Here is a 24,332-nt window from a genome sequence, read left to right on the forward strand (position 1 = left end):
TTGACAGCCTGGAAAGCAGCTTAGCAAATAGCCATTTATCTGGGGAGAATAAATGCTTGGGGTCATGAGCATAGGTGTGAAGTAGCCAGTATTTGACCAGCCTAACTGGCATTCTATTGCAGAAGCTGGGGCCACTTAATTTTTTTTATGTTTTTTAATTCTGATTTTAACACCAAAAAGGGAGACTATTTCCATATATAAAGTAGAACAGAAAAAAAGATTATCTATTACATATAGCTTGTATAAAAAAAATAAAAGTATATAACAAATTCAACATGTTCCTTTCAGAGTTGTGCTACTCGCTTGTGTTTTCTTTTGAACTTCCTTCTGTTCTATGCACTTTTTAGAAGATGCTTCAATGACTCCCTTTTCTTTTTTTTTTTTGTGGGGAGGAGGAAACACTACTTCAAGTTCCATTCTCCTCTTCTCTCCTCCCTAATCAAAGATAGAAAAACACTAGCCTTTGTACAAATAAGCATAGTCAAACAAGACAAATCCACACATTTGCCATGTCCAGAAATGTATGTCTCATTCTACTCCTCCATCCCATCTCCCCTCTGTCCGGAAATAGGTGGCAGTCCTCTTTAGTCCTGGTTGGCCATTGCATTGTGCAGAATTCATAAGTCTCTGTTTAAAGTTGTTTGTCTTTATGATGTTGTTATATTGTAAAGCATAACTGTCTAAATTATTCCTCTGGCTCTGCTCATTTCACTCCATATGAGTTTATGTAAGTCTTCCCAGGTGTCTATAAGAAAGCAGAGCAAACTTAGGATTCAGTGGGAGGACTTTTAATGATGGTGTCCTGATATGAGTACTACTTTTAGTTTTTATTTTCATAACCTGGGAGTCAAGAGGCAGCATGGCATACTCATTCATTCAATCCACAAGCATCTATTAAGGCATTGCACTAGGTAGTAGGGATACAGAAATATATGTGTGTGTGTGTGTGTGTGTGTATTCCTGTCTTCAAGATCCCTATAGTTTATTACCATAGGAGAGAGGAAGGCTGGCCTTGGATCAGGAAGACTGGATGCAAGACTTGTTTCTGACACTATTAGTTCCATGGCCATGGGTAAATTACTTAACTTCTCTGTGCCTCAAACATCTCTCTAAGACTACAAATGAATTGATAACCTGCATCAGTGAGGGGATGGGCAGTTTTCACAGTACGAGTCCCTTCCATTGATAAAATTATAGGTCTGGACATAAAAAAATGGAGACCAAAAAAATCCTAGGAATGCCTTATTTCATTCTGTTAACTCTCTGGATGGGGTGTTATTTCAAGCCATGGAGACTCTGTTGATTCTTAGGTGCCTGTGTCTTCCCCCATAATAGGGCTCTCTTCTGTTTCAGGTGTGGATGGCATTGCCCAGGCATATTCAGCCTGCCTACCCCATATTCGCTTCTATGGACCTACCAACTTCTCCCCCATCGTCAATCATGTAGCTCGTTTTGCCGCTCATGCTACGGAGCAACAGTCAGCCATGGTAAATAATTAACTACATACATTCTAATGTTAAGAAAGATGGAGCCAGGTTAGAAGGGAAGCTATCCTACCCACTGCCTTGCATCCCCATTTCCCTTCCTCACAGACTCACAGGGACTAGGGGATGAGGGCACAATCCAAACTTGCAGTATTAGCCCAGGTGCTATGCAGTGAGGGCTTCAAGCCTTACATTCCATCTCTGAATGACTTGGTCTTACTGGCTAGACCAGAGAATCCAGAGCTATGTTGGGATCCCACTTCATTGTGAAACTATGACCAATAGGGTCACCTGGCAGTAGAAAGGATTGGAGATAGAGGCTTTAAGTTCCATCCCAACTTCCTATGTGAACAAGGACATTGGAGGCCAGCAGGGCAAGTATGTCTGTCTTTTCAACCACCTCAGTCATTGACGAGCCTGTGACTTTGGGCAAGTCACTTAACTTCTCTAGACCTGAAGGGTCAACCAATGAAGGGGTTGAACTAAATACCCTCTAAGCCATCAGTCAGCATGCATTTATGAAATACTGGCACTATGCTAGGTGCAGGGGATACAAATACAAAGAATAAAATCCCTACTTTCAATGAGTTCACATTCTAATGGGGGACACAAGTCCACATATAAAATGTACAACAAATATAAAGTGAATATAAACATATAAAGAGAAATATAAACAAATAAAGGAAGGAAGCGAGGGACACTATGGGGTAGATATGAGGAAGGAGTGATTCCAGGCATGTGTTACAGCCAGCACAAAGGTGAGAGAAGGGAGATGGTGGGTCATATGTGAGGCATAGTGAAGCCAGTCTGGTTAGGTTGCAGTATTACTTAGGATGTAGAAGGGAGAGTAATATACAATGAGTCTGGAAAGACAGTCTGGGGCCACCTTGTAAAGGTCTTTCTATGACAGGCAAAGAAGTTCATATTTGATTCTAGAGGCATTAGTCACTGTAGTTTATCGAGTAAGAGCATGGGTCAGACCTGCGCCTCAGGAAAATCACTTTGGCCACCAAGCATAGGATGGCCTGAAGTGGGAGATACATGAGGTAAGGATTCCAACACTACAAGGCTACTGCAGTGATCTTTGTAAGAGGTTACGAGGGTCTGAACCAAGTCAGCAGCTGTGTGAGTGGAGAGAAGGGATTGGAGTCTACAGATATTGTGGCAGTAGAAACAGCAAGATTTGGCAACTGATTGTATATGGGGGTGAGGACTAGTCGGGACTCCAGGACTCCAAGATTACGAATCTGGGAGACTGGGAGAATTTATAGAAATAGAGATGCTTGGAAGAGGGGGCAAGTTTTGGAGGAGAAAATGAGAGTCCAGTTTTGGTTATGTTGAGTTTATCTGCAGGACATAGTGTGAAATGGCCACTAGGCAATTGATGGTAACGCTGGACTAAAGCTAAGGGGAGTCTGGAGCTAGAAATATAGATTTATGAGTCCTTTGCATAGAGATGATAGTTAAAACCTGTGGGAGCTGATGAAAAGACAAGAGGGCCTCGGACAGAGTCTCCAGGAATACTAACAGTTGGAGAAAATGATAATGAGCTAGCGAAGGAGACTGAGGAAGAATAGTCACTAGGAAGGAAAATCAGGAGAGAATACTGTCAGGAGACAGTATCCAGGAGGAGAGGCTGGTCAGCAGTATCAGACACAGTAGATGAGACAAGAGGGATGAGAAAAGAACATTGGATTTGGCAATTCAGATTAGCATTGGTAACTTTGGAGAAAGCTGTTTCAGTTGAATGGTATTGGAGGCCAGACTGCAAAGGGTTAAGGTCTGAGAAGAAAAGTGGAGGCAGCAAATATAGACATCCTTTTTCAAGTTTGGCTAAGAAGGGAGGAGAGATAAAGGACAGTGGGTTAAGGGTAGGGCCTAGTGAAGGTTATTTAAGGATGAGAGAGATTTAGGCATGTTTGAAGGTATGAGGGAAAGAACCAGTAGATAGGGAGAGGTTAAAGTTCCAGTGAGCCTTTGATGTGCCAAGGCTGAGCTAGCTTTCGGTGTCCTAGCTAACAGCATGACTTTTTCTGTCTCCTTTCTAAGCAGGCCTAACTGCAGGCTCACAGGCGTATTCCTTAGAATAGGCAGCTCATCACTACTCTCAAAAACAGTATCAGCATGACTTGTTGATGGTAGCAATCAGCACTGCAGAATCCAATGTTGGAGTGACCAGGTGTGTTTTGCAATGAGATCAACAGTGTTCGGATAGGTGATTCATGAATATATAGTTCCTTTAGGCAAGGAGGCTCTTAACATTCTTGCATGTGTCATAGACCCCTTTGGCAATTAGGTGAGACCTTCTCAGAATGTTTTTAGATACATAAAACATAGGATTACAAAGGAAATCAATTTAAATAGTTATCAAAATATTTTTTAAAAAAGCAAGTTAATGGACTCCAAGTTAACTTCTGCTCTAGGCCTTCTATACAGCTCAAGCCTCTACCACTAGACACTCTTTAATAACAAACTAGTCCCCGAAATATGGAATGACAGCAGCATTCAGACCAAACATAGGGGGTGAGGCTAGAATGGATCTTTAAAATCACCTAGTCCTATCTCCTTATTTTATAGATGGGGAAATTGAGGTCAAAAGAAGGGCAATCAGTCAACAAGCGTTTAAGTACTTACTATGTGCTGGGTACTCTGCTAAGCACTGGGGAAGTAAAGAAGAGCAAAAACAATCCATACCAAAAAGAGCTCATATTCTGATGGAAGAGAAAGGAAAGGGGCCATTCAGTTAATAAACATTTATTAACAGTACCATGTGCCAAGCACCATGGCTAGTCCTAGGGATACAAAGAAAGGTAAAACTGTTCCTGCTCTTAAGGAGCTCACAGTGTAATAGGGAAGACAACATGCAAACAACTATGTACAAACAAGCTATATACAGGATAAATATGAAAGGATCAATAGTGGGAAGGTTCTAGTATTAAGGAGGATCGGGAAAGACTTCCTGTAGAAGGTGGAATTTTCACTGGGACTGGAAGGAAGGTAGGAGACATAGTTGAGGAGGGAGAGCATTCTAGGCTGGGGAGACATGAATGCCTGGAGGAAATGCAATGGAGTATTTTGTTTGAGGAAGCCACTGTCTCTGGATCACAGAATATGTTGGGGGTGAGTGAAAGGAAGTGAGAGAGAGACTGGGAAATGTCTCTTGAAAAAGGTAGGATGTGAGCGGAGTCTTGAAGGAAGCCAGGGAATCTAAGAAGCAGAGCGAAGTGCAGACAGTATTCCCAGCATGAGGGAAAACCAATGCAAAGGCATTAAATTGGGAAATGTGTTGAGAAAGAGCAAGTAGACCTGTGTGCCTGGATGATACAATGCAAAGAAGGGAATAAAGTGTAAGAAGACCGCTCCTAGAGGTAATAGGGAGCCACTAGAATTTATCAAGTAGGGGATGAGGGTGTTATAGTCAGATCTCTATGAGGTCTTTAGAAAAATCACTTTGGCAGCTGAGTGAAGGATGGATTGGAGCGGAGAGAGGCTGGAGACAGGGAGACAATAAAAAGGCTATTGGAGATAAGGGCGAGGGATAGATCCTAAAAGGATCCTCAGTGGACATGATATGGATATGAGCAAGGAAAGAAGACTGAGAAGGAGCAGATAGACAGATGGGGGTGAACCAGGAGAGAACAGTATTCATGAAAACCGAGGAAGGTGTGATCAACAGTGTTTTATGCCACAAAGAGATCAAGAAAGATGAGGGCTGAGAAAAGGCTGTTAGATTTGGTAATTAAGAGATCATCTATAACTTTGGGAAGAGCTGGTTTAGTTAAATAATGAAGTCAGAAGTCAGCCTGCAGTGATAGCGCCAGAGGTAGAACCTAGGTCTCCTGATTCTCAGGCCAGAGCTCTTATAATTACATTCATTAAATTTTTATTGATGCTTTTTGTTTCTTAAATCTTGACATCTTTTGTTTTTATTTTACCTAAATTTTTTCCCAGCATCTTTGTCCCCTCCTCCCAGAGAGCCATCTCATATAATTTTTTAAAAATTAAAGAATAAGAAAAATGAGCAAAACAGACCAATGCATAAGAGTCTAAAAATACATGCAGTGTTCCACACCTGTGGACCTCTCACTTTTGCAAAGAGGTTGGAGGGAAGTATCTTCTCATATCTGTTCTTCTTTGGAGCAATGCTTGTTCTTTGTAATTTTGTAACATGGACCTTTATGGTGGTTGCTATATTATTGCAATCATTGTTTTCTTGGCTCTGCTTACTTCACTCTGCATCAGTTAATGTAAGTTTTTCCATGCTTTTCTGTATCTCTTTTTTTAAATTGAATTTTATTTTCAGTTCCAAATTTTCTCCCTCCCTCCACCCCCTCTCCCTATTCATCATCATCATTTCTTTTAGCACAGTAGTATTACATTCATGTACCACAATTTGTTTAATCATCACCCAATTGATGGGCATCTACTTTGTTCCCAATTCTTTGCTACCAAAAAAATGCTGCTATGAATATTTCAGGGTACATACGGATCTTCTTTTTTAATCAATGACTTCTTTAGGGTATATACCTAGTGGTATAATCTCTGGATCAAAAGGTCACATTCATTTCCAACTATATTCCTTCTCACCCCTGTTACAAAGATTATTAACAAACTAAAACAAAAGTCCAGCAAACTCAGCTGACAACAATGATTTATGATGGAATAAATAGTATTCTATACCCATAGCCTTTCTACTTCTATAACTGTTTACATTTAAATAAATGAATTATTTTAACACATAAAACATTGTAATTCTTTAAGTCTCCAGGTTTCTTTGTCAATCCATTCTCATTCACTTTTCCTTTTATGTGGTCGTTATTGGTGTGTACTCTCTTCTTCTAGGTCTGCTTTTTGAAATTTTTCATTATTTCATAAAGGTCTTTGCAGATTTCTTTATACTCCTTGTTTATTTTAATTACATTATAGCATCCCAGTGTGCCTGTTTCTCTGCAACCTGGCCAATGCTCTTTTTAAAAACATCAAAATTAATGTTTTATTGATGCTTTAAAAATCAGTCACTTTGCAATAGCACTTCCTCTTTCCCCACACACCTATTTAGATTTTTCCCTTACAACAGAGAAATATAGGTAAGCAAAAGAAACTAATACAGATTATGCTTGTAACTATACACCTCATTTCTCATATACAGGCTATACCATTCAGCCAAGGGAAGGAGTTGTGCTTCATTATAGATCATCTGAAATTGAGATCAGCTAATACATCAGAGTTCTAATGTCTTCCAATATTGTTTTCCTTTACATTACTATAGTTATTTATGATTTACCATCTAAAGTGTTCTAGTTTTGCTCACCTCACTCTTACATCAGTTAAGTTTCAAAATTCTCTGCATCCATCTCTTCTATCATTTCTTATGGCATAGTTATGTTCTGTTATTCACATACCACAGTTTGTTCAGCCATTCCCCAGTGGCTGGGCAATCACTGTTTCCAGTCTTGTGGTACCCACACTCAAAAAGTGCTACTAGGAATATTTTGGTATATATTGCATAGGGACATGGAGATCTAGAGCTTGGAAAGGACCTCAAAGACCATATAGCCCAGCTCCATGATTTTGCAGATGAGGAAACTGTGGCCCAGGAAGGTTAAGTGACTTGCCCAAGGTCACCCAGGTAGTGAACATCAGAGGTGGGATATTAAGCTAGGTCCTCTGACTCCAAAGCCAGGGCTCTTTTCAGTGCCCACCCTCATACAGGACCTTTCTGTCTTTAACTTCCTTAGGGTTAGTTACTAGTAGGATGTGCATGCAGTCCAAAGGTCTGAATAATTTGGTGACTTTTTAAATGTAATTCCAAATTGTTTCCCAGTATGGCTGCAGTTAGTGCTTCCCACAGCCCCTCCAGCCTTCACCATTTTTGTTTTATGTCTTCTTTGTTCGTCTGAGAGATATGAGATGAAACCTCACAACTGCCTCAATTTGCATTTCTCTTACAATTAGTGACTTTGGGTACTATGGGTGCTGATGGCTTGCAGTTCTTCTGAAAACTTATTGAATTTGGGTCATTTCTCCTTTACCACCGTGCCCCCCCCAACATATACACATCCTTTTATCTATTGGATAATCACTCTTGTTTTTATATATTTGTATCAATTCCTCATATGTTGCCAGTGTTTATTCCACTATACCATGCTGACTCTCACTTTACTTCATTCACATCTCCATGGGAATTTCAAAAGGGACTCAGTGTGATTCTGCCTATTTAATTATGCCTGAGGTCTTCACAGGTCAGAAGGGCTTGGAGGAGAAATGTCTGATGTAGATGTGCTGATTTAGTAAAATGAGAGGAACCCTCATTTGACTGTACAAAGCAGGGTCACTGCGTCCTAGGGAGCCCAAAGCATCTGGGGATTAGGGGATAGGGTATGGGGGAACAAAGAAGGTTCTGAGAGTCAACGGGTCTTAAGAGGCTGGGATAGTTAACCTCTAGGGACTCAGCCCCATGCAGAGCTGAGCACAACTCCCCAGATGAAGGCTTACAAATTGGCAACAACCAGTGACCATCTGTCATTGAGATGGCTCAGCTGCATCTGTTCTTAGGGCCTGCAGCAAGATGCCTGGTAGAACAGAGATGTTAGAAGGGGGTGGGATAGGAGTGAGGGACATTCTCTTGTCTCCAGGCCCCTTCAAACCCTGCCCCACTTAATTTTCTTCCTGATTCCCAGAAAGCTGGTTTTTTTCATCTTTCTCAAATGACAGCAGCATCTCAGAAGCCTTCAGACTAGCTATCCATTTTATTACATACAGAGATCCAGCTCTGCTCTCATTACTAAGCAGTAGAGTCAGAGATCTGGGGCCAGTTCAGCTCCCCTCAGAAGCTATTTCCCAACTGGGGGAAGGTAGGGAATAAAGGAAGCACTCTATTGAAGCCACCTGTGGTGGAATGTAAAGAGTTCAGCCTCAGGATGCTTCCAGTCCGCCTGCACCACTGACTGATCTGTACCTGGATCACTGAATTTCAAATATTAAGATACAGTGAATATACCAGAACTAGGCTACTACAAATTATCTTTGATAATTCAAGAGGCATTTTTAGATGTTGCACCACAAGCATCAATTCTCATTGTGCTGATAAAGTACAGGATGCTGGTTAATAGTACTTAGAACGGTGTTGGGTACACATGGTAGGTGCTCAATTAACATTTGTTGATTGGATGAATGAATGAATGATCAAATATATGAACTAATGATTGAGTGAACAACTTAAAGGGGATTGCTGAATTCACTGAATGAATGAATTCTGGTTAACAGAATGCTGGGTAATAAATTAATTCTATTGCCTGCATCTCTTTGGGATCTGTGTGGACGTACAATGCATGTATGTACACAAATAGAGGACATTTGGTTGGCCTCCTAAAGAACACTTTGTAAACCTTAAAGTGAGCTAATAATAGGGTAATTTTCATTGCTCTTCTTATCCTTAGCTTTGCCTCAAAGCACTCACTTAATGACCACAGGCCCACTGCTGAGCATCCTGGCACCATAGCCTGCCTAGCACTAAATGCCTACGCAAAAGCATCTATATAAATGCTTGTTGAATTTAATTGGACAATATTGCTTTGTGAAGCAATCCAGCATATATGGTAGCAAGAAGGCCTTGGTCTCCTTTCATTTAACTCTTTAACAATATAAGCAGTTTGGTGCTATGAACTTGGAGGAAAAGGTGGGGAACCTGCAACCTCGAGACCACATGTGGCCCTGTAGGTCCTCAAGTGTGGCCCTTTGAATCCAAACTTCACAGAACAAATCCTTTTATTAAGGAAATTTGTTCTGTGAAGTTTGGATTCAAAGGTAATCTCAGTGGGTCAGCACTACTGGTTGAATGGGAAAGGCCTCCTGTAGAAGGTGGTATCTGAGCCAAGTGTTGAAGGAAGCTAGAAGATAAAAGGTGAGGAGAGAAGGTATTTCAGACATGGGAGGGGCAGTCAGCCTGCAGGGAGAATGGAATGTCTTGTAAGGAAGATCAAGAAGGCCAGTGTTTCTGGATTGTAAAATATATTGAGGGAAGTATCAGACTGGAAAGGAAGGAAAGGCCCAGGTTGTGGAGGGTTTTTAAAGTTTTAAAATAAATTGGAGTTTATTGGTGGGAGGTGGGGGAAATAACAGGAAAATCACTTTGTCAGCTGAGTGGAGGCTGGTTTGGAGTGGGGACGCTTGAAAGGTGGGGAGACCAATTAGAAGACTATTGTAGTAGTCCAGGTGAGAAGTGCAGAGAGCCTCTGAGAATGCTGGCTGTGTGAGTGGAGAGGAAGTTCTCTATAGGAAAAATATTGTGAAGGTAAAAAAAATGGCAACAGATTTGAAATGTGGAGAGAGAAGAGTCAAAAATGGTGGTGCCCTCAACAACAATAGGAAAGTTGGGAGGGAGATAAACTATGTTTTATTATTTTATTTATTTCCTCCTTGGTCAAAAGAATTAATAGAAATGAAATCTATTCCACTACTTTTGCAAGAGTAAAAAATTATGACCTCAAATTGGAGTCAACTGAAACCCTGGGTTTATGGGCTCTCCCATTATCAGTCTTCAGCAGCTACAACCCTTCATCCCCCTGCTAGATGCTTAAATAGCTGACTGGAGCCAGGCCAGATTCAGCTCTGCAGCTGCCTAGGAGAAGCTATCCTTACTAGCTGCAGCTGCTAAGAGAACATCCGTGAAGTATGGTATGCATGCAGAGAAATTCAAATAGCTCTATGATGATTCTGCTTAGACCCAGTGAGAGAAAATACCTAAAGGCTGTTGTTATATTCAGTTGTTTCAGTCATGTGACCTCATTTGAGGTTTTCTTGGCAAAGACAAATGGCAAAGTGGTTTGCCATTTCCTTCTACAGATGAGGAAACTGAGGCAAATAGGATTAAGTGACTTGCCCAGGGTCACAAAGCTAGTAAGATGAATCTTCCTGACTCCAGACCCAGCACTCTATCCACTGCCCCACCTAGTTTGCCCTACCTAGAGGCTGAGGATCCCCTGATTCTGGGTTTTGTAAATCTGAGGCAGTCTTCCCCTTTTCTCTTAAACAGCTGTTTTGCCCATTCCCTGCTACTGCAAATACAACGCTCAGAATAATTGTGTTCACATTCCTTTTGTTAAGCAGGGTTTGTTATCATTTTGAAGAAGGAGAGGGGTATCTTCGTGCAATCTTATAGGATCACAAAGGTCCTATGACCTTTCTGGTGCACACAAGACCAGCCACCTAAGTGGGAGGAAGGTTTTATTTCATCCAAACTCTGTTGTCCAGTCAAACTGGCCTTTCTGCTCTTCCTCACACATTGTAATTACTGTCCCCACACCCCGATACCTGCAACTCCCCTCCTCATCTCTCACTTTTAGCAGCCTTTGTTTCCTTCAAAACTTTGCTCAAGTATCACCTTTTTTGCCAGAAGCCTAGCCTTAATCTCTCCCAGCTGCTAGTGTCCTCCCCTTCCCCATTACTTTGAATTTATTTGTATGGACCTATTTGTGTGCATTTTGTCACCCCTCTTTTTTTTTGTCTTTGTATCTCTGGATCTTGCATAGTGCTTGGTACACAATAGTCACCTAAAAGATCATCATAACTCATTTATTAGCACTTTACATATATTTTAAAATTTTGATCCTCACAACAACCCTATGAAGTGGTACAAATACTATCCCTATTTCATAAATTAAGAAACTGATGTTCAGAGAGATGAATGATAATAGCTAGTATTTAGAAAGCCTTTTAAGTGTGTTCCCTAAAAACAATTAAGCAAATTCTAACCGCAATTGTGATTTTATGTCACTTTCCATGTTATACATCTTACTGATAGCAGCAAGGAAGAATGTGGTATAATTTTTGAGAGCAGAACCTGCTGACTCAGTAACCTCCATGACAATGATTCTGCCCTTTGCCCTAAAATATCACAATTATATGCATATACAATTTGTGCTTTGTATGTACACCTCCTTTAATGTTCCGCCCCTGCCCCTGTGCCTAGACTGTACTAGACTTGTAAGAACCCCTGGGGGCAGAACCTACATCTCATCCAAACTGTATTGCACCTAGCACAATATTTTACACATATGTGCTTAACAGATGTTTGCTGAACAGAAGTTAATGGAGTTGGTGACTCTCTTAACAGCAATAGTAAGGTTCTTAGTTTGACCATTCTAAATGGACCAGCGTTGACTGAATTTGTGAGACCTGTCTTTGCCTGGGAAGGACTGGTCCTCATTGTCCGTGGCCCAGCTTCCCGGAGCTGAAAACCAATGTGGTGTAGTGAAAAGAGCAATGACTTTATAGTCAGAAGACCTGGGTTCGAATCTTGGTCCTTCTACTTGTTTGACTTTGGGCAAATCACCCCCCTTCTTAGGACTTCAGATTCCATGATCCTTCAGAAGTTCCTTCTAGCTCTAGATCCACAATCCTTCATTCCCAGGACAGTGAAAATGGTCCTCCTTGTCTCTGCCAAACAGCTCCTTAGTTAAAGAAGCTGCTTTCTTTGCCTAAAACCTCATCATCCCGTTACAGGCAAATGTGAAGCAAACACAGTGAATTAGCCTTTTAAAGATAAGGAGCCCTGAAAGAAAAGGACTAAAGGAGAAATCTAGGCTAGAACCTTGGGGGTCATCTAGCCCAACCCCCATTTTACAGATTGGGAAACCAAGGCCTAGTTCCGTCTCTTCTCCTTTCAGACCCAGCCTTGTCCATTATAGGTATCCTATAGGTCCCAATTGGCTGTGTAACCTTGGGCAAGTCATTTCCCCCTAAAACCCTAGCTATAAAAAAGGAATAATAATTTATAGGTGTGCTACTTACCTCATAGGAATCAAGTAAGACCCTACATATAATGAAGTGCTTTGCATAATGCACTGTAAGCAAGACATTATTCATTTAGATTTGAAGAGAAAGTGGCAAAGAAGTGGTAGCTTAAGCTCAGGAAGGAACTGAGAGAGGGAACTACCCCATTCAGTCCTTTTCTGAGCCTGGGGGCAGCAGGAATTATGGGTACCTTCTCCACAGCAACAGGTCTTGCCATCACAAAGCCAGGCTGCTGCTGCTTCAAGGGCCTTCCTTGAAAGAGTGTTAAACTCTGGGGCTCATGGTATAGGTGCTATGGAAAGTAAGAAAAAATAATTGCATACTCCAGAATAGTCAGTGGACCTTGAGTGATAAGTAGCACTTAGCTCAGCAGAAGGGAAAAAAGGGCATTCCAAGGAGGTAATGGACAGTCATTCCACCTGCAATGAACAAAAGCAAGAGGTGGGAATAGGTTTGGCTGTGGGGGGGATTGGATCATATTCCCAAGCAACTGCAAAAGTCATGAAAATACTGCCAACTCCAGATTTTGAGAAGGGGCAAACTGGGAACAATTAACTGTCACCTCATTCCTTGACCCATCTTCCTTGCAGCAATATTTCATCCTCCTCATCATCACTGATGGAGTTATCAGCGATATGGATGAGACCCGTCATGCAGTGGTACAGGCTTCCAAGCTGCCCATGTCCATCATTATTGTGGGTGTAGGCAATGCTGACTTTGCCGCCATGGAGTTCCTGGATGGTGATACTCGTGCTCTGCGTTCCCACACTGGTGAGGAGGCAGCCCGGGACATTGTTCAGTTTGTGCCCTTTCGGGAATTCCGCAATGTGAGCCTTGAGCGGGGGTAATCTGGGAAGGAAGAGGGTCACCAAGGCAAAAAATACATGTATAGAAAATAAGATTCAAACATCAATGTTGGGATTGTCTACAAAACAGAATAGTGGGCGTAAAGTCAGGAAGAGCTGGGTTCAAATCCCTTCTCAAATACTTCCTAGGTATGTGACCCTGGGCAAGTCACTTAACTCCTCTCAGTCCAAGGTTCTTCACCTGGAAAATAATGTATCACCCAACTCACAGCATAACGATGAGCATCAAATGAGATAATATATGTGAACCTTAAAGTATATGTAATTTTAACTATTGTCATACTAGACTAGGGTCCCCTCCTGCTCTGTTTGGTCCAGTTACAGAATGTCACACCTGGAATAGTCCTAAGTGTCCATCTAAACTAACCTCATCATATAGATGGGGAAACGGAGGCTCACAGAAGCAAAGGGACTGGGTTCAAATCATATTGCTAATCAATGGCTAAGCTGGGGCTGGGACCCAGGACTCTCTGACCTTCAGTAAATAATGCTCTTCTTACTGATTACAATACGCCATCAGTCATAGAACCATTAGCTCTAGAACTCACACAGAACCTTAAAGACCGTTTAGTTCAACTCCTTCAATTTATACAGGAGAAAACTGAGGCCAAGAGAGGCAGAGTAATTTATTTGCCCAAGGTTTCACAGACAGCTTAGTCTCAACTGTAGGAACTAATGCATAACCTTGTGAAACAATCAGATGATACATACGACAACACAAGCATTTTTAAGCACCTACTGTGTGCAGGGTACTATGTTATGCACAGAGTTTGCAAAGATAAAATGAAAAAGTCCCACTCCTCAAGAAGTATACATTTTCCTGGGGAAAGGAAAAGAATAGATGTTATAGATAAGTTTATATATGATAGGAGGGAGAGCATTCATGACTGATAAATGATAAAAGTATTAATTATGTGGTCTAAACAACAAGTACAAAAGGAATCAGAAAAAGGAATTGACTAACATGGTGTGAAGACTGCCTGGAGATGGGCCTTGAAGGATGGGTAGAATCTGGATAGTTATGAGGGAAGGGACACGCAGTGCTTTCTCCCTGTGGATACTGTAGATCTAAGAGATGGATTATAGTTCCACATTTGGGTGATGACCTCTGAGGCTCCTCTAAGATAATGATGGCCTTTTACTTTGTTCTGAGAAGCCACTTGCTGGAAGAACTGGTGCCACCTGTCATCCTGGCACTGGGTTTTCAGGTGATACTCATGTGTATGATAGCAGTAGACGACCTTGGGATCCCTGTCAAACAGGAAGTGGGATCTCACTGGAGCTGAGGTTTGTGTTTAGGCCCCTGCCTATAACAGTGGCAAAGGTCTGTTTCCCACAGAAAAGGACTTTGCAGGCCCGAGACCCAAGGAGGAAGGTCAAAAATGAAACCTGCTCTGCTCCCTGCTGTTCTCTCAACCTCCCATTCAGTGAATAGGCCTTGAATGCTTGTGTTATTTTAGGTCACTTATACTTTTATAAGTATTTATCTATAGATGGCCTTATGTGAGAGATTGAGCACCAAGCCAAGCTTCCCTTTCTCTTCCTTTAGCTCTCCTAGAAAACTTACTTGCCAAAGTATAGACCTTTCCCTTCCTTCCTCCCAGGTCCTCTTGTCTTTTGTTGTGCCCAATGGCTGGGGGAACTCCTTAGAAGATTTAGAGTGGTCAGGGAGGAGAGAGTGGTAGGAGACCAGCAGGATTCCTCCAAGACGCTAGAGGTGGGAAGGAAAGGAATAAGAGTACAGGCAAGAAGTAAACATTATTTTGTTTCATTTTTATTGATATCTTTAGTTTTTACATCACCTTTATTCCCCAGTATATCCTTCCCCATACCTCCCTTCTCAGTCATCCCTATAACAGAGAAGAAAAAACAATTCAGCAAAACTAATCCACATATCAACCAAGTCTGACATGTAGGTAGATTTCCACACCCGTAGTCCCCCACTTCTACAAAGCAAGAAGGAACATTCTCATATTTATTTTTTAGGGCTATACTTGGTTATAATTGTGCAGCATTTAGACTTGTTTTCTGTTGTCCTTTCTGTTTACATTGTGTCATCATTTCATGACACTCCTGTGTTGTAAAACAATCCACCCAATAAGTCACTAATCCTGCCTTTTTTCTCCTACTATCCCCCAGGCACCGAAAGAAACCTTGGCTAAAGCTGTGCTGGCAGAGCTGCCCCAGCAAGTCGTGCAGTATTTCAAACATAAAAACCTGCCGCCTAGCAGCTTTGAGCCTGCGTAGCCTCCGGCAGCCTCCTTTCCCCTCAGACGGGCATCAGCATGTCAGCTAAACCTCATCACAGTCCCCAAGGAAAGTGCACGTGCACCAGGCTTCCTCACTGCTGGTTTTTGTTTTTGTTTTGTTTTGCTTAAAAACAAATCGGCCTTTTCATTTTTTTTTTACAACTGGACACTCTCCCACTCTCTCCCAAAACACAGTTGGGTTTCCTTTGTCAAATTTGCCAACCCTGATGATGCCAACCCTACCATGCCACACAGGGCCACTCCTTTCTGCTCCCTACCATCATTTTCAAGTATTGAATGTACTTTGTATAATTTTAGTGGAATAATTATAAAAGAATAAATTTTTACAATCAGAACTGTTTTTTTTCCAAGCAACAATCTATGTGATAAAAAAAAAGGTGTATCTGTTATGTATTTGTGTTAAGCCTATACCTCTCATGCTCTGTTCATTTTTATACTGTGTACATGTTCTATTTGTTATACGCAGGTTAATAAAGAAACTCTGACATTCCCATGAAAGCTGCTTTCCTTGGACAGAGGCTGGGGGGTTAAATATCTGAGAAGCCAAAGTTCCAGTGTAGTCTGTTTTGCTGTATACAGGCCCTAGCCTAAAACCTCCTCACTCTGGTTTGTACAGGGTCTGTCATAATTTCTGTTTGAGGAATATCCTCAAATGGCTCAGATTGGGAAATGGACCACACTCAGCTCCAGGAGTGTCATTTCAACACCCACCTGATAGTAAATAGTAAAAGAAGCTCCTACCTGCAAGTGCCTAAGTCATTCTGAGGCTGGCTCTGGAGTAGAGGGGTCTGGCAGCCTGCTGAAGAATCTGAGGAATACCACATCCACCCTAGCGTTTATAGTGTCTCCATCCTACAAAACAAACCTTTTGCTTCCATAACTCTTTCCCAAGGCTAATGCTGATTTTTACCCTTAAAACCCACCATCTACTACATGGTGTCTCATCTTGAGCATTCAAAGAGGGTACTTAGAAGAGATAACTAGGGGTTGCCCTGCTGAGGAAGAGGTGCCCCTTTGGAAGGATAGAACCTTAGCAAGTGAGGCAGGACAGTCGCAGAGTGGAACTCATCTCTAGAATTGGGCTATTTGTTTGACGATCAGACTTACCTTAAGATTGTTAATGGAAATATGTGTGTAACAGGCTGTTTACCATTTACTTAATGATTATGCAAGCTATTGGGGGGGGGAATGACCTGACCCAGAAAATAGATCATAACTTTCTCACTGCAGGTGCTTCCTGCAGTTGGTACTTCCTGCTTATGGCCATCAAGGCCTGGCAGAGCCCAGTGAAGCTCCAAACAATTTAGGAGGCCAAACCACAGCCCTAAAACAAAAACACCATCCAGACAGCTGGGGAATCTGCATTCATAGCTCTAAGTTAGCCAACTTATTGCTTATGGACAACAGACTGGAAGATGAGCTAGAAGACATGACAAGATGGGGCTTTGGTGCTATCGGTGAAGATACTTTTTCCAACCAATGCTTTCTGATGAGGGATAGAGGCTGTGTCCTGGTATATACTTCAAGGGTATGTGATTATATTTTACAAAGGACAAAATTAGGAGCAATAGGGAAATGTTCTACAGGGAAGCAAATTTTACCATTATATAAGGAAGTATTTTCAAATTATAGTGTTGAAGTTGTGAATTTTCCTTCTGTAGGTTCTGTATATTATCAACTATAGAGGCACACACTCTTCAAATATGTACCAAGGGCATAGCACTCCTCATTGGAAACCACCTGTCAACATTTGCTGAATTTTTAAAAATATATGACAATTGTAGAGCATCTTAAAACTTACCAAGTGGCTGGCAGACACTCCCACAGATACATCTGAATCTCCTTCACATTGACTCCCCTAAGGTATGCCTAGTTCAGATCATGTTCATGTTACTCATAAGGAAACTGAAGCTGAGAGAAGTGAAGAGACTTGCCAGTGGTCACACAGACAAAACAGTAACAATGCCCTGCTAGCCTTGACTACAACTCACAGGGCCACCCCCGGATCTCCAGGCCTGCTGTTCCTGCTAAATGTGTGCTGTAGAGGGATCATTCTTGTAAATAAGCTATTTGTACTGCAATTATGCTTTCTGGAGTTGGGAGCTATGTGTATTTTCTTCTATAAAACACAGTCAAATACTTGATATAAACATAAAGTCAGTGAAGCAAAAAACAAAAGGGCAGAATCTGAACTCAAGTGTCAACCCTCTTTCCACTATACCATGTTCTCTTCTCTATAAATGAATGCTACAAAAATTCACATATCAGTCAGGACTGAATTAGAGCATCTCCAAAGTCTCTTCCAATTCTGGAATTCTGTGATTCTTTAGTTGTGGGAAAGATTCAGATTTAAGTGGGAGAAAATACCACTCCATTTCTTTGTCAGACTCTTTTCAGGCTGACAGGCAATTAATGGGGCCATTATATTTTACCTGTTATTGTAATTCCAACACTCCCAACCCTTGCCCCCAAACTGCTGCTACACAGGTAAGGAAGAAACAAAGTGCCAGCTTTGGCCAGTGGTACTACAGCACAAATGCGCAACTAGCTTGTTGCATATAACCTGTGAATGCAGACAGAGGGCTAAATTTCCTGCCTCCCACCAAGCAGAGCTCCAATTCCATGCTGCCCTCACAGCTAAGTGGGCTGGGTACAGAAGGAAATCAAGAAATACCCAAGTCCAAATGACTATGCAGAGCCAGCAAGCTTTCATTTTTGTTTTTCCAGAGGGGTTTAAGGCAACAGCTGAGCCACATACCCACAGCTACAACACTGGAGCCAAAGAACTGCGTGTCCCAAACTAATTAACATTTAGCTCAGAAGACAAGGAAGTAGAATAAGCTGGTCGATTTTGCCCTTTGCCATTTTCTAATAGCAATTCTTTAATGTCTGGTGGGATATAAAACTATGATGGCTTCCTACTAGAAAAGATCCACAGGCTGGTATGAGAGCTGATCTGAGGATTTGTTCAACCTCTGAATTAAGTACTTAATTTCCCCTGTTAAGCTCAGTCTTTGAGGAGTGGGGTTGAGGTGGAATTCCCAGCTCCAAGTTCCTCATTTCCTTACATGTAATGGCAGTGGTGGGATTAACAACTTCTCTGTAGTATTTCTTTCCCACATGGGTATGAGCCTCACACTAAAATTCTTCAGAAGACAAGTCTTTGAGATACATGTGTTTTAAATTTATTAACCAGGCTTTTCATCTCTAATTAACCAGCTGAATTGGATTTGAACATGAACTGTATTTGCTGACTGTTTCACAAAACTATTCTTTAGATTTAAAAGGCTTCCCCTTTGCCCTCCCCACACCCGCCCCCATTCATCTTTGAATCAAAACCACAAGATATAAACTGGACACTTGTCAAGGCTGCTTAAGCTATTAGCCAATCATCAGACCCTCACTTTGCTATTAGTTGTTACTACAAATATTGTGTTTTGGTCCAAGGCCAAGGACACGCTTAATGGGTGCAAGGGAAAAATATAAAACATAGTAAGAACAAAAACAGCAGCAAGAAGAGCTATTCTCTCTACACTTGTTTCCTTCACCAACAAAGATAAATAATACAGAAGATTTTGTTCTTCCAAATGTTTACTGAGCACACATTCAAATTACTGTATGTATTGTTTTTAGCAACTGCATTCATCTCTAAGCTCCTTCTAATATTAAAAGCAAATTCTAGGTATGGCAAGGTATCTTAAAGATCAAACTAGATAGTAACTCTCATTCTCTAACGTGGCTTGTGACAGTTCCAAGGCTCGATGGGTGTACATGCTGTAATCATGACAGCACTACCGTAAGAACAATGAAACAAACAAAGCAGAAGGTGCCTACACACCGTCTTACCTAAATAGCTGTTTGTTAGACAGGGCAGCCCCGCCTGTGCTGACAGCCAAGGTACAATTAGCACACAGCAGCTCTGTAGAAGGAAAGAGAAGGAATTTACAAGAAGCCAACTTATCAATGAAGAGGAGTTGCCATCTGCCAATGTAAATCAAGTGCCATTGTATGGAGAGGGGAAAAATTGGTTGAGGGGGTCCCTCTACCCACAGAAGAACTGGATAACTTCTTGACTTGTCAACACTGAAATGTCAGTATATTATAGAGGTGTGTGTGTGTGTGTGTATCTCAGTCTGACACCTAAAGGAGAAATGATTGACACAGAGACTAAAGCAATGGTTCAGATTTCTTAACACTATGCCTACCCCTCCACCCTCAGGGCTTCCACAACCAGAGTAAGTATCCACTGCAGCCCCTGAGATTTTCTGATAGGAAAGGGAGTAAAGCATCAGTAGTTAATGTAGACGGTGAAATACTAGGCATCAGTACAGGGAAGGGTTAGGGCTGATACTTAGGAGTATACACACTAAAAATATCTTCAACAGTTGAAAGCCAAAACTATATCTCACATCAAGGGAACAGCTTCAATTGAGTCATGTACCATTTGTTCAGACACTTTTAAGCATGTGTATCACTTGTGTTTAGCCTTTTAGGGTTTGTTGGATTCTATGAGATCCTTCAAATAAGCTACTTTTTCAACAGGACTACGGGCAGCTTTTATTAATGGGTACAATTAAAGAAGTTCTATCGATCAATCCCCAGTACTTAGCACAGACAGTACCTAGCACACAGTAGGTGCTTAATAAATGATTATTAGAAGAAAAAAGTTCTATATTCCCACTAAATCCTTTCTATTACTGTGCTAGACAAAAAGATTCAAGCGCACCTCAACTCTGAACTACTTTTAGACAGCAGCCTTCATATGAGACGGCACTGATCTCACTAGTCAATTGGGTACTTTGTCTGAGGTTTGGGAGGAGGGAGAAGAGGGGAGATAGAAGGAATAGCCAAGTATAAGGAAGAGCTTGAGAATGAACAATAAATGAGTGATAAGAGCCACCCACTACACATATGAATTTAGAATCTTTATTTAGTTACACGACATCAGGAACTGGTTAGTGTCAGGAGAGTGCTCCATTTCATCACCTGGATCAGTTCTCTTCCTCTGAACACTCCAAAATGCAGTGTAACAAAATGATACTATAAAATTGGCCTTAACAGAATATTCAAAGAATAGCTGTTCAATAACTGTCTTTGCCTTAGTTCTGCTGGGGAGGGAAAAAATAACCAAACCCTCTGCAAACCAGCAGATGTCTTCTGTTCAAGGAGATGCTTTCAGCAGGTTTCTCACTTGCCCTGCCCCTTACCCAGCTGAGGAGAGTGAAAAGACAGCACAACAGGTACAGTCTCCTGTACCAAGAGTGGGAAACAAAAACAAAACATCTAGCTCCCATAGCTAGGATTCTAGCATATTCTTAGACTAGGTTAAAGATGTAGCTGTGTGCACAGGAAGCAGGCAAAGGAGTTTTTAAGGAAGGTAATGCCCAAGGGCAAAATGAAGTGTCCAGACCACCCCATGGGGGAGGAGCCTCCTGCAATGGAATCATGGGCAGAAGGAATTATGGAGCTTCGAGGAAAGTGTTGGTTCGGAAAACCGATGACACAATCTTTCCAGTAGAGTTAATGGTGCCTTCACTGTCTGAGCTGGACTCAGAGTCACTACTTCCAGAGTAGGCCCCTAGGCCTGGAAGGATCCCAATGCAGACAGCAGCAGAAGGGCAGTGAATAGTAGAACCACTCAAGGAACCGCTTCCAAGTGGCACACATGTTGGAGTGTCTGTGGAAAGAAAGGCATTTAGAGACTGTTATTTCATTTTTTAAAGTGATGATGCTCTACTTGGTACAGCATTTTTGTAAAGAAACAAATTCATACCCCTGAGCTCATCCACCTTCATTCAAAGCCTCTTTGAGGTAAGCAGAGACAAGGATTATGTTCTGTCCTATCTCCCAACATATACCACAGTACCGGGCAGGTGCTTCATAATGCTTACTGCATTGAACTGACTTAAAGATAGCTCAAGTGAAACAGAGATTAAGAGATTTACTCAAATCTTAGAAAAAAATTAATGGTGAAGCTGAAAAGCTCAGATTAGGGACACAGCTTTTTTCTTATTGTGACTATATTATCAATCATCATTATTACTAATGATAAACAACTCCCATATGACACAGCACTTTAAGGTTTACAAAACAGTCAAAAACAACAACCCAGTGAGGTATGTGGCATGGGTGTTTTTAACTGCATTTTGCAGATGAAGAAACTGGGGCTCACAGGTGAAGTGACTTTGTATGCAATTCTAACAACTGCAAATGCTCAACACATTAATCTGCCCCATAAATATTAACCTATGTAGCTATCATTTAAATAATTCTCTTGGCCAAGGTCATTAACATAGTATTCTTTATTATAGTGGCAAAGCATTAGAAATTAAGGTGAGCACCCATGATTGAGAAATGTAACGAATGTACATGTATGTAGTAGAGTATTATTGTCCTGTAAGAAATGATGAAGGGGATGGTATCAGAAAGACCTGGAAAGATTCATATGAATTGATGTAAGGTGAAGTGATCAGAACTAGGAGAACAAAATATACTACAACAATACTATTAAAAAAAAAAAAGAACTTTGAAAGCCTTAAGAACTCTGATCAATGCAATGGCTGTCCACGATTACAGAGGACCAGTGATGAGGCTTGTTGCCAGCTTCCTGACAGAGAAGTGATGGTCTAAATAAGCAGAATGAAACACACATTGTTGGACATGGCCAATATGGGAATTGGTTTTGCTTGACCATGCATTTTTATTTGCAAGAGTTTTGTTTTTCTTTTTCCAGTGGGCAGTGAGGCAGGAGAGAAAAAAATGCTCATTAATTGAAAAAAATCGATAGATGGACAAACACCTTTAGTTTCTCCAAGGAGGAACTGGGAAGTAAGGAGACAGATGGCATTAACTTTCTTTTACTGAGGAAAACGAGGCAGAGATTCAATGACTTTCCAAAGAGAGCTAGCATGTTACAGACACATGTCCTAATCACCAAATCTAACGGCCTTTTCTCAAACCTCATCCTTCTTGACTTCTCTGAATCTTTTCACACTGTTTACTATCCTTTCCTTTTTGCTGTAGGTTCTCATTACACTGCTTTCTCTGTATTCTCTTTCTAGCTGATCTGACAGGTCTTTTTTAGTATCCTTTGCTGCATCTTCACCCAAGTTAAGCCAACTAACCTCTATGGAAATGATGATTAGACCTATTTATCTAGTTCTAACCTTTCTCTTGATCTCTAGTCTCACATTTCCAACTGCTTACTGGACTCCTCAACTTGGATGTCCTATGGACACCTCAAACTCAACTAATAATCTTGCCCCCAAGCCATCCTCTATTCCTAACTTCTGTAATTAATGTATAGGACAACCCCTACTCATAAGCTCATAACACAAAACTGCTCTCTCTTATCTCCATATTCGATCTGTTGGCAAGGCCTTTGATTCCACCTTCATAACATCGCTTGTGTTTGGCCCCTTCTCTGCTCTGACTCTGACACATTAGTGATGAGGTCCAAATCCTCATCACTTCACACGTGGACTATTGCAATAATCTTCTGGTTGGTCTTCTTGTCTCAGGTCTCTCCCCACTCCAACCTCCATTCAGCTGTCAAGTTAATGTTTCTAAAAAGCAGGCCTGACTATGTCACCCTCCTACTCAATAAACTCCAAACATAAAATCCTCTGTTTGACTTTTAAAGCCCTTCACAGCCTGGCCCTCTCCTACCTTTCCAGGTTTTTAAAAAATATTTATTCCCCTACACATACTCTATGATTCAGTGATTCAGGCTTCCTTGCTGTCCTTCATATAAGACACCCCATCTGACTGTACATTTTCCCTGGCTGTCCCCTATGCCTGGAGTTCTCTCTCTCCTTATCTCTCTATCCTTAATGTTAGTAGTGTCTTACCCAAGATTATCTCTAATTTGTTCTGCATATATAGTTGTTTGCATGATGTCTCTCCTGTTAAGACTGTGAGCTCCTTGAGAGCAGGAACCATTTTGTCTTTCTTTTTGTATCCCCAGAACTTAGCACAGTGCCCGGACAACGGAAAGTGCTTACAAGTGCCTACTGACCTGACTTGACATAAGACAGACTAGAATTCATTGGATTTTCCCAACCTTCCCTTCTAGTCTCCTAGAAGCTACACTGCCTGCCCAAGAAAGGAAAGCCATGATGTACACTGAAAGACTGAAAAGGAAACAGGATGTTGCAGTTAGCATAATTTTAACTGAAAGACCCAAACTCAAATAAACTCTGGATTTGGATTCAGAAGACCTGGGTTCAAATCCTGCCTCTGCCACTTACTACCTGTGTGACCTGGGCAAGTCAATTAACTTCTCTGAGGTATAGTTTCTTCAACAGTAAAATGTGTGAGTTGTTGGATGCAGTGACCTCTAAGGTCCCTTCCAGTTCTAAAATCTAAAACAAAAGAACATATCTTTGATGGAACTTAAGTGGTTTGTAAACCAAGGGCTGGCATATTTAAACACCAATTTGAATATCATTTACCTCACCAAACTGTTCAACAAATGTTACTATCTAGGGCAGGAGTCAGCAAACTACAGCCCTACAGCCAAATCCAGGCTGACTAGGTGTCAAGGTTTTCACATCTTCAAACACAATGTAAAAATAGTTTTATTATATTTAAAAAAATAAAAAAATCATTCTAGTAGGTTTGACCCTTGGGCTATAGTTTGTAACTCTGATCTAGTAACACATCACTCATCTGGAGGTCATTTATCTGACTACCCCAACTATCTGTAATAAAGCCAAGATTTAAAAAGTGAGACCTCTAAGTAGCCAAATAAAAGGGTCATACAGCCTACACAGGCTTTATATAGATGCTACATAGTATATACTCTATAGTTTATTTAGAAGCTATGTAGTATACTATATAGTTTATATATAGAGATAGGTTTATGTACTTTTACTTCAGGCTCTCACTTTACATATCAGTCTAAGGCTCAGTTCTAG

At 41.2% G+C, this 24,332-nt stretch overlaps 2 protein-coding genes across 2 annotated transcripts in view; one reads left to right on the plus strand and one right to left on the minus strand.

Annotated features, from left to right (window-relative positions):
- The window catches only part of CPNE2 (copine 2), an 89,848-nt gene extending 73,941 nt beyond the window's left edge, over positions 1-15,907 (plus strand). Inside the window, exons 14-16 of the mRNA XM_036751015.1 lie at positions 1,354-1,487; positions 12,869-13,105; positions 15,284-15,907. Of these exons, the coding sequence (XP_036606910.1) occupies positions 1,354-1,487; positions 12,869-13,105; positions 15,284-15,391 (479 nt within the window). The 3' untranslated portion in view covers positions 15,392-15,907. The remainder of the gene's footprint in view (positions 1-1,353; positions 1,488-12,868; positions 13,106-15,283) is intronic.
- Positions 15,908-20,318: 4,411 nt separating this feature from the next.
- PSME3IP1 (proteasome activator subunit 3 interacting protein 1) overlaps positions 20,319-24,332 on the minus strand; it is a 46,174-nt gene continuing 42,160 nt past the window's right edge. Inside the window, exon 7 of the mRNA XM_036748207.1 lies at positions 20,319-21,091. Within this exon, the coding sequence (XP_036604102.1) occupies positions 20,874-21,091 (218 nt within the window). The 3' untranslated portion in view covers positions 20,319-20,873. The remainder of the gene's footprint in view (positions 21,092-24,332) is intronic.

This window comes from Trichosurus vulpecula, chromosome 3 (genome assembly GCF_011100635.1).
Source record: "Trichosurus vulpecula isolate mTriVul1 chromosome 3, mTriVul1.pri, whole genome shotgun sequence".
Classification (NCBI taxonomy): Eukaryota; Metazoa; Chordata; class Mammalia; order Diprotodontia; family Phalangeridae; genus Trichosurus; species Trichosurus vulpecula.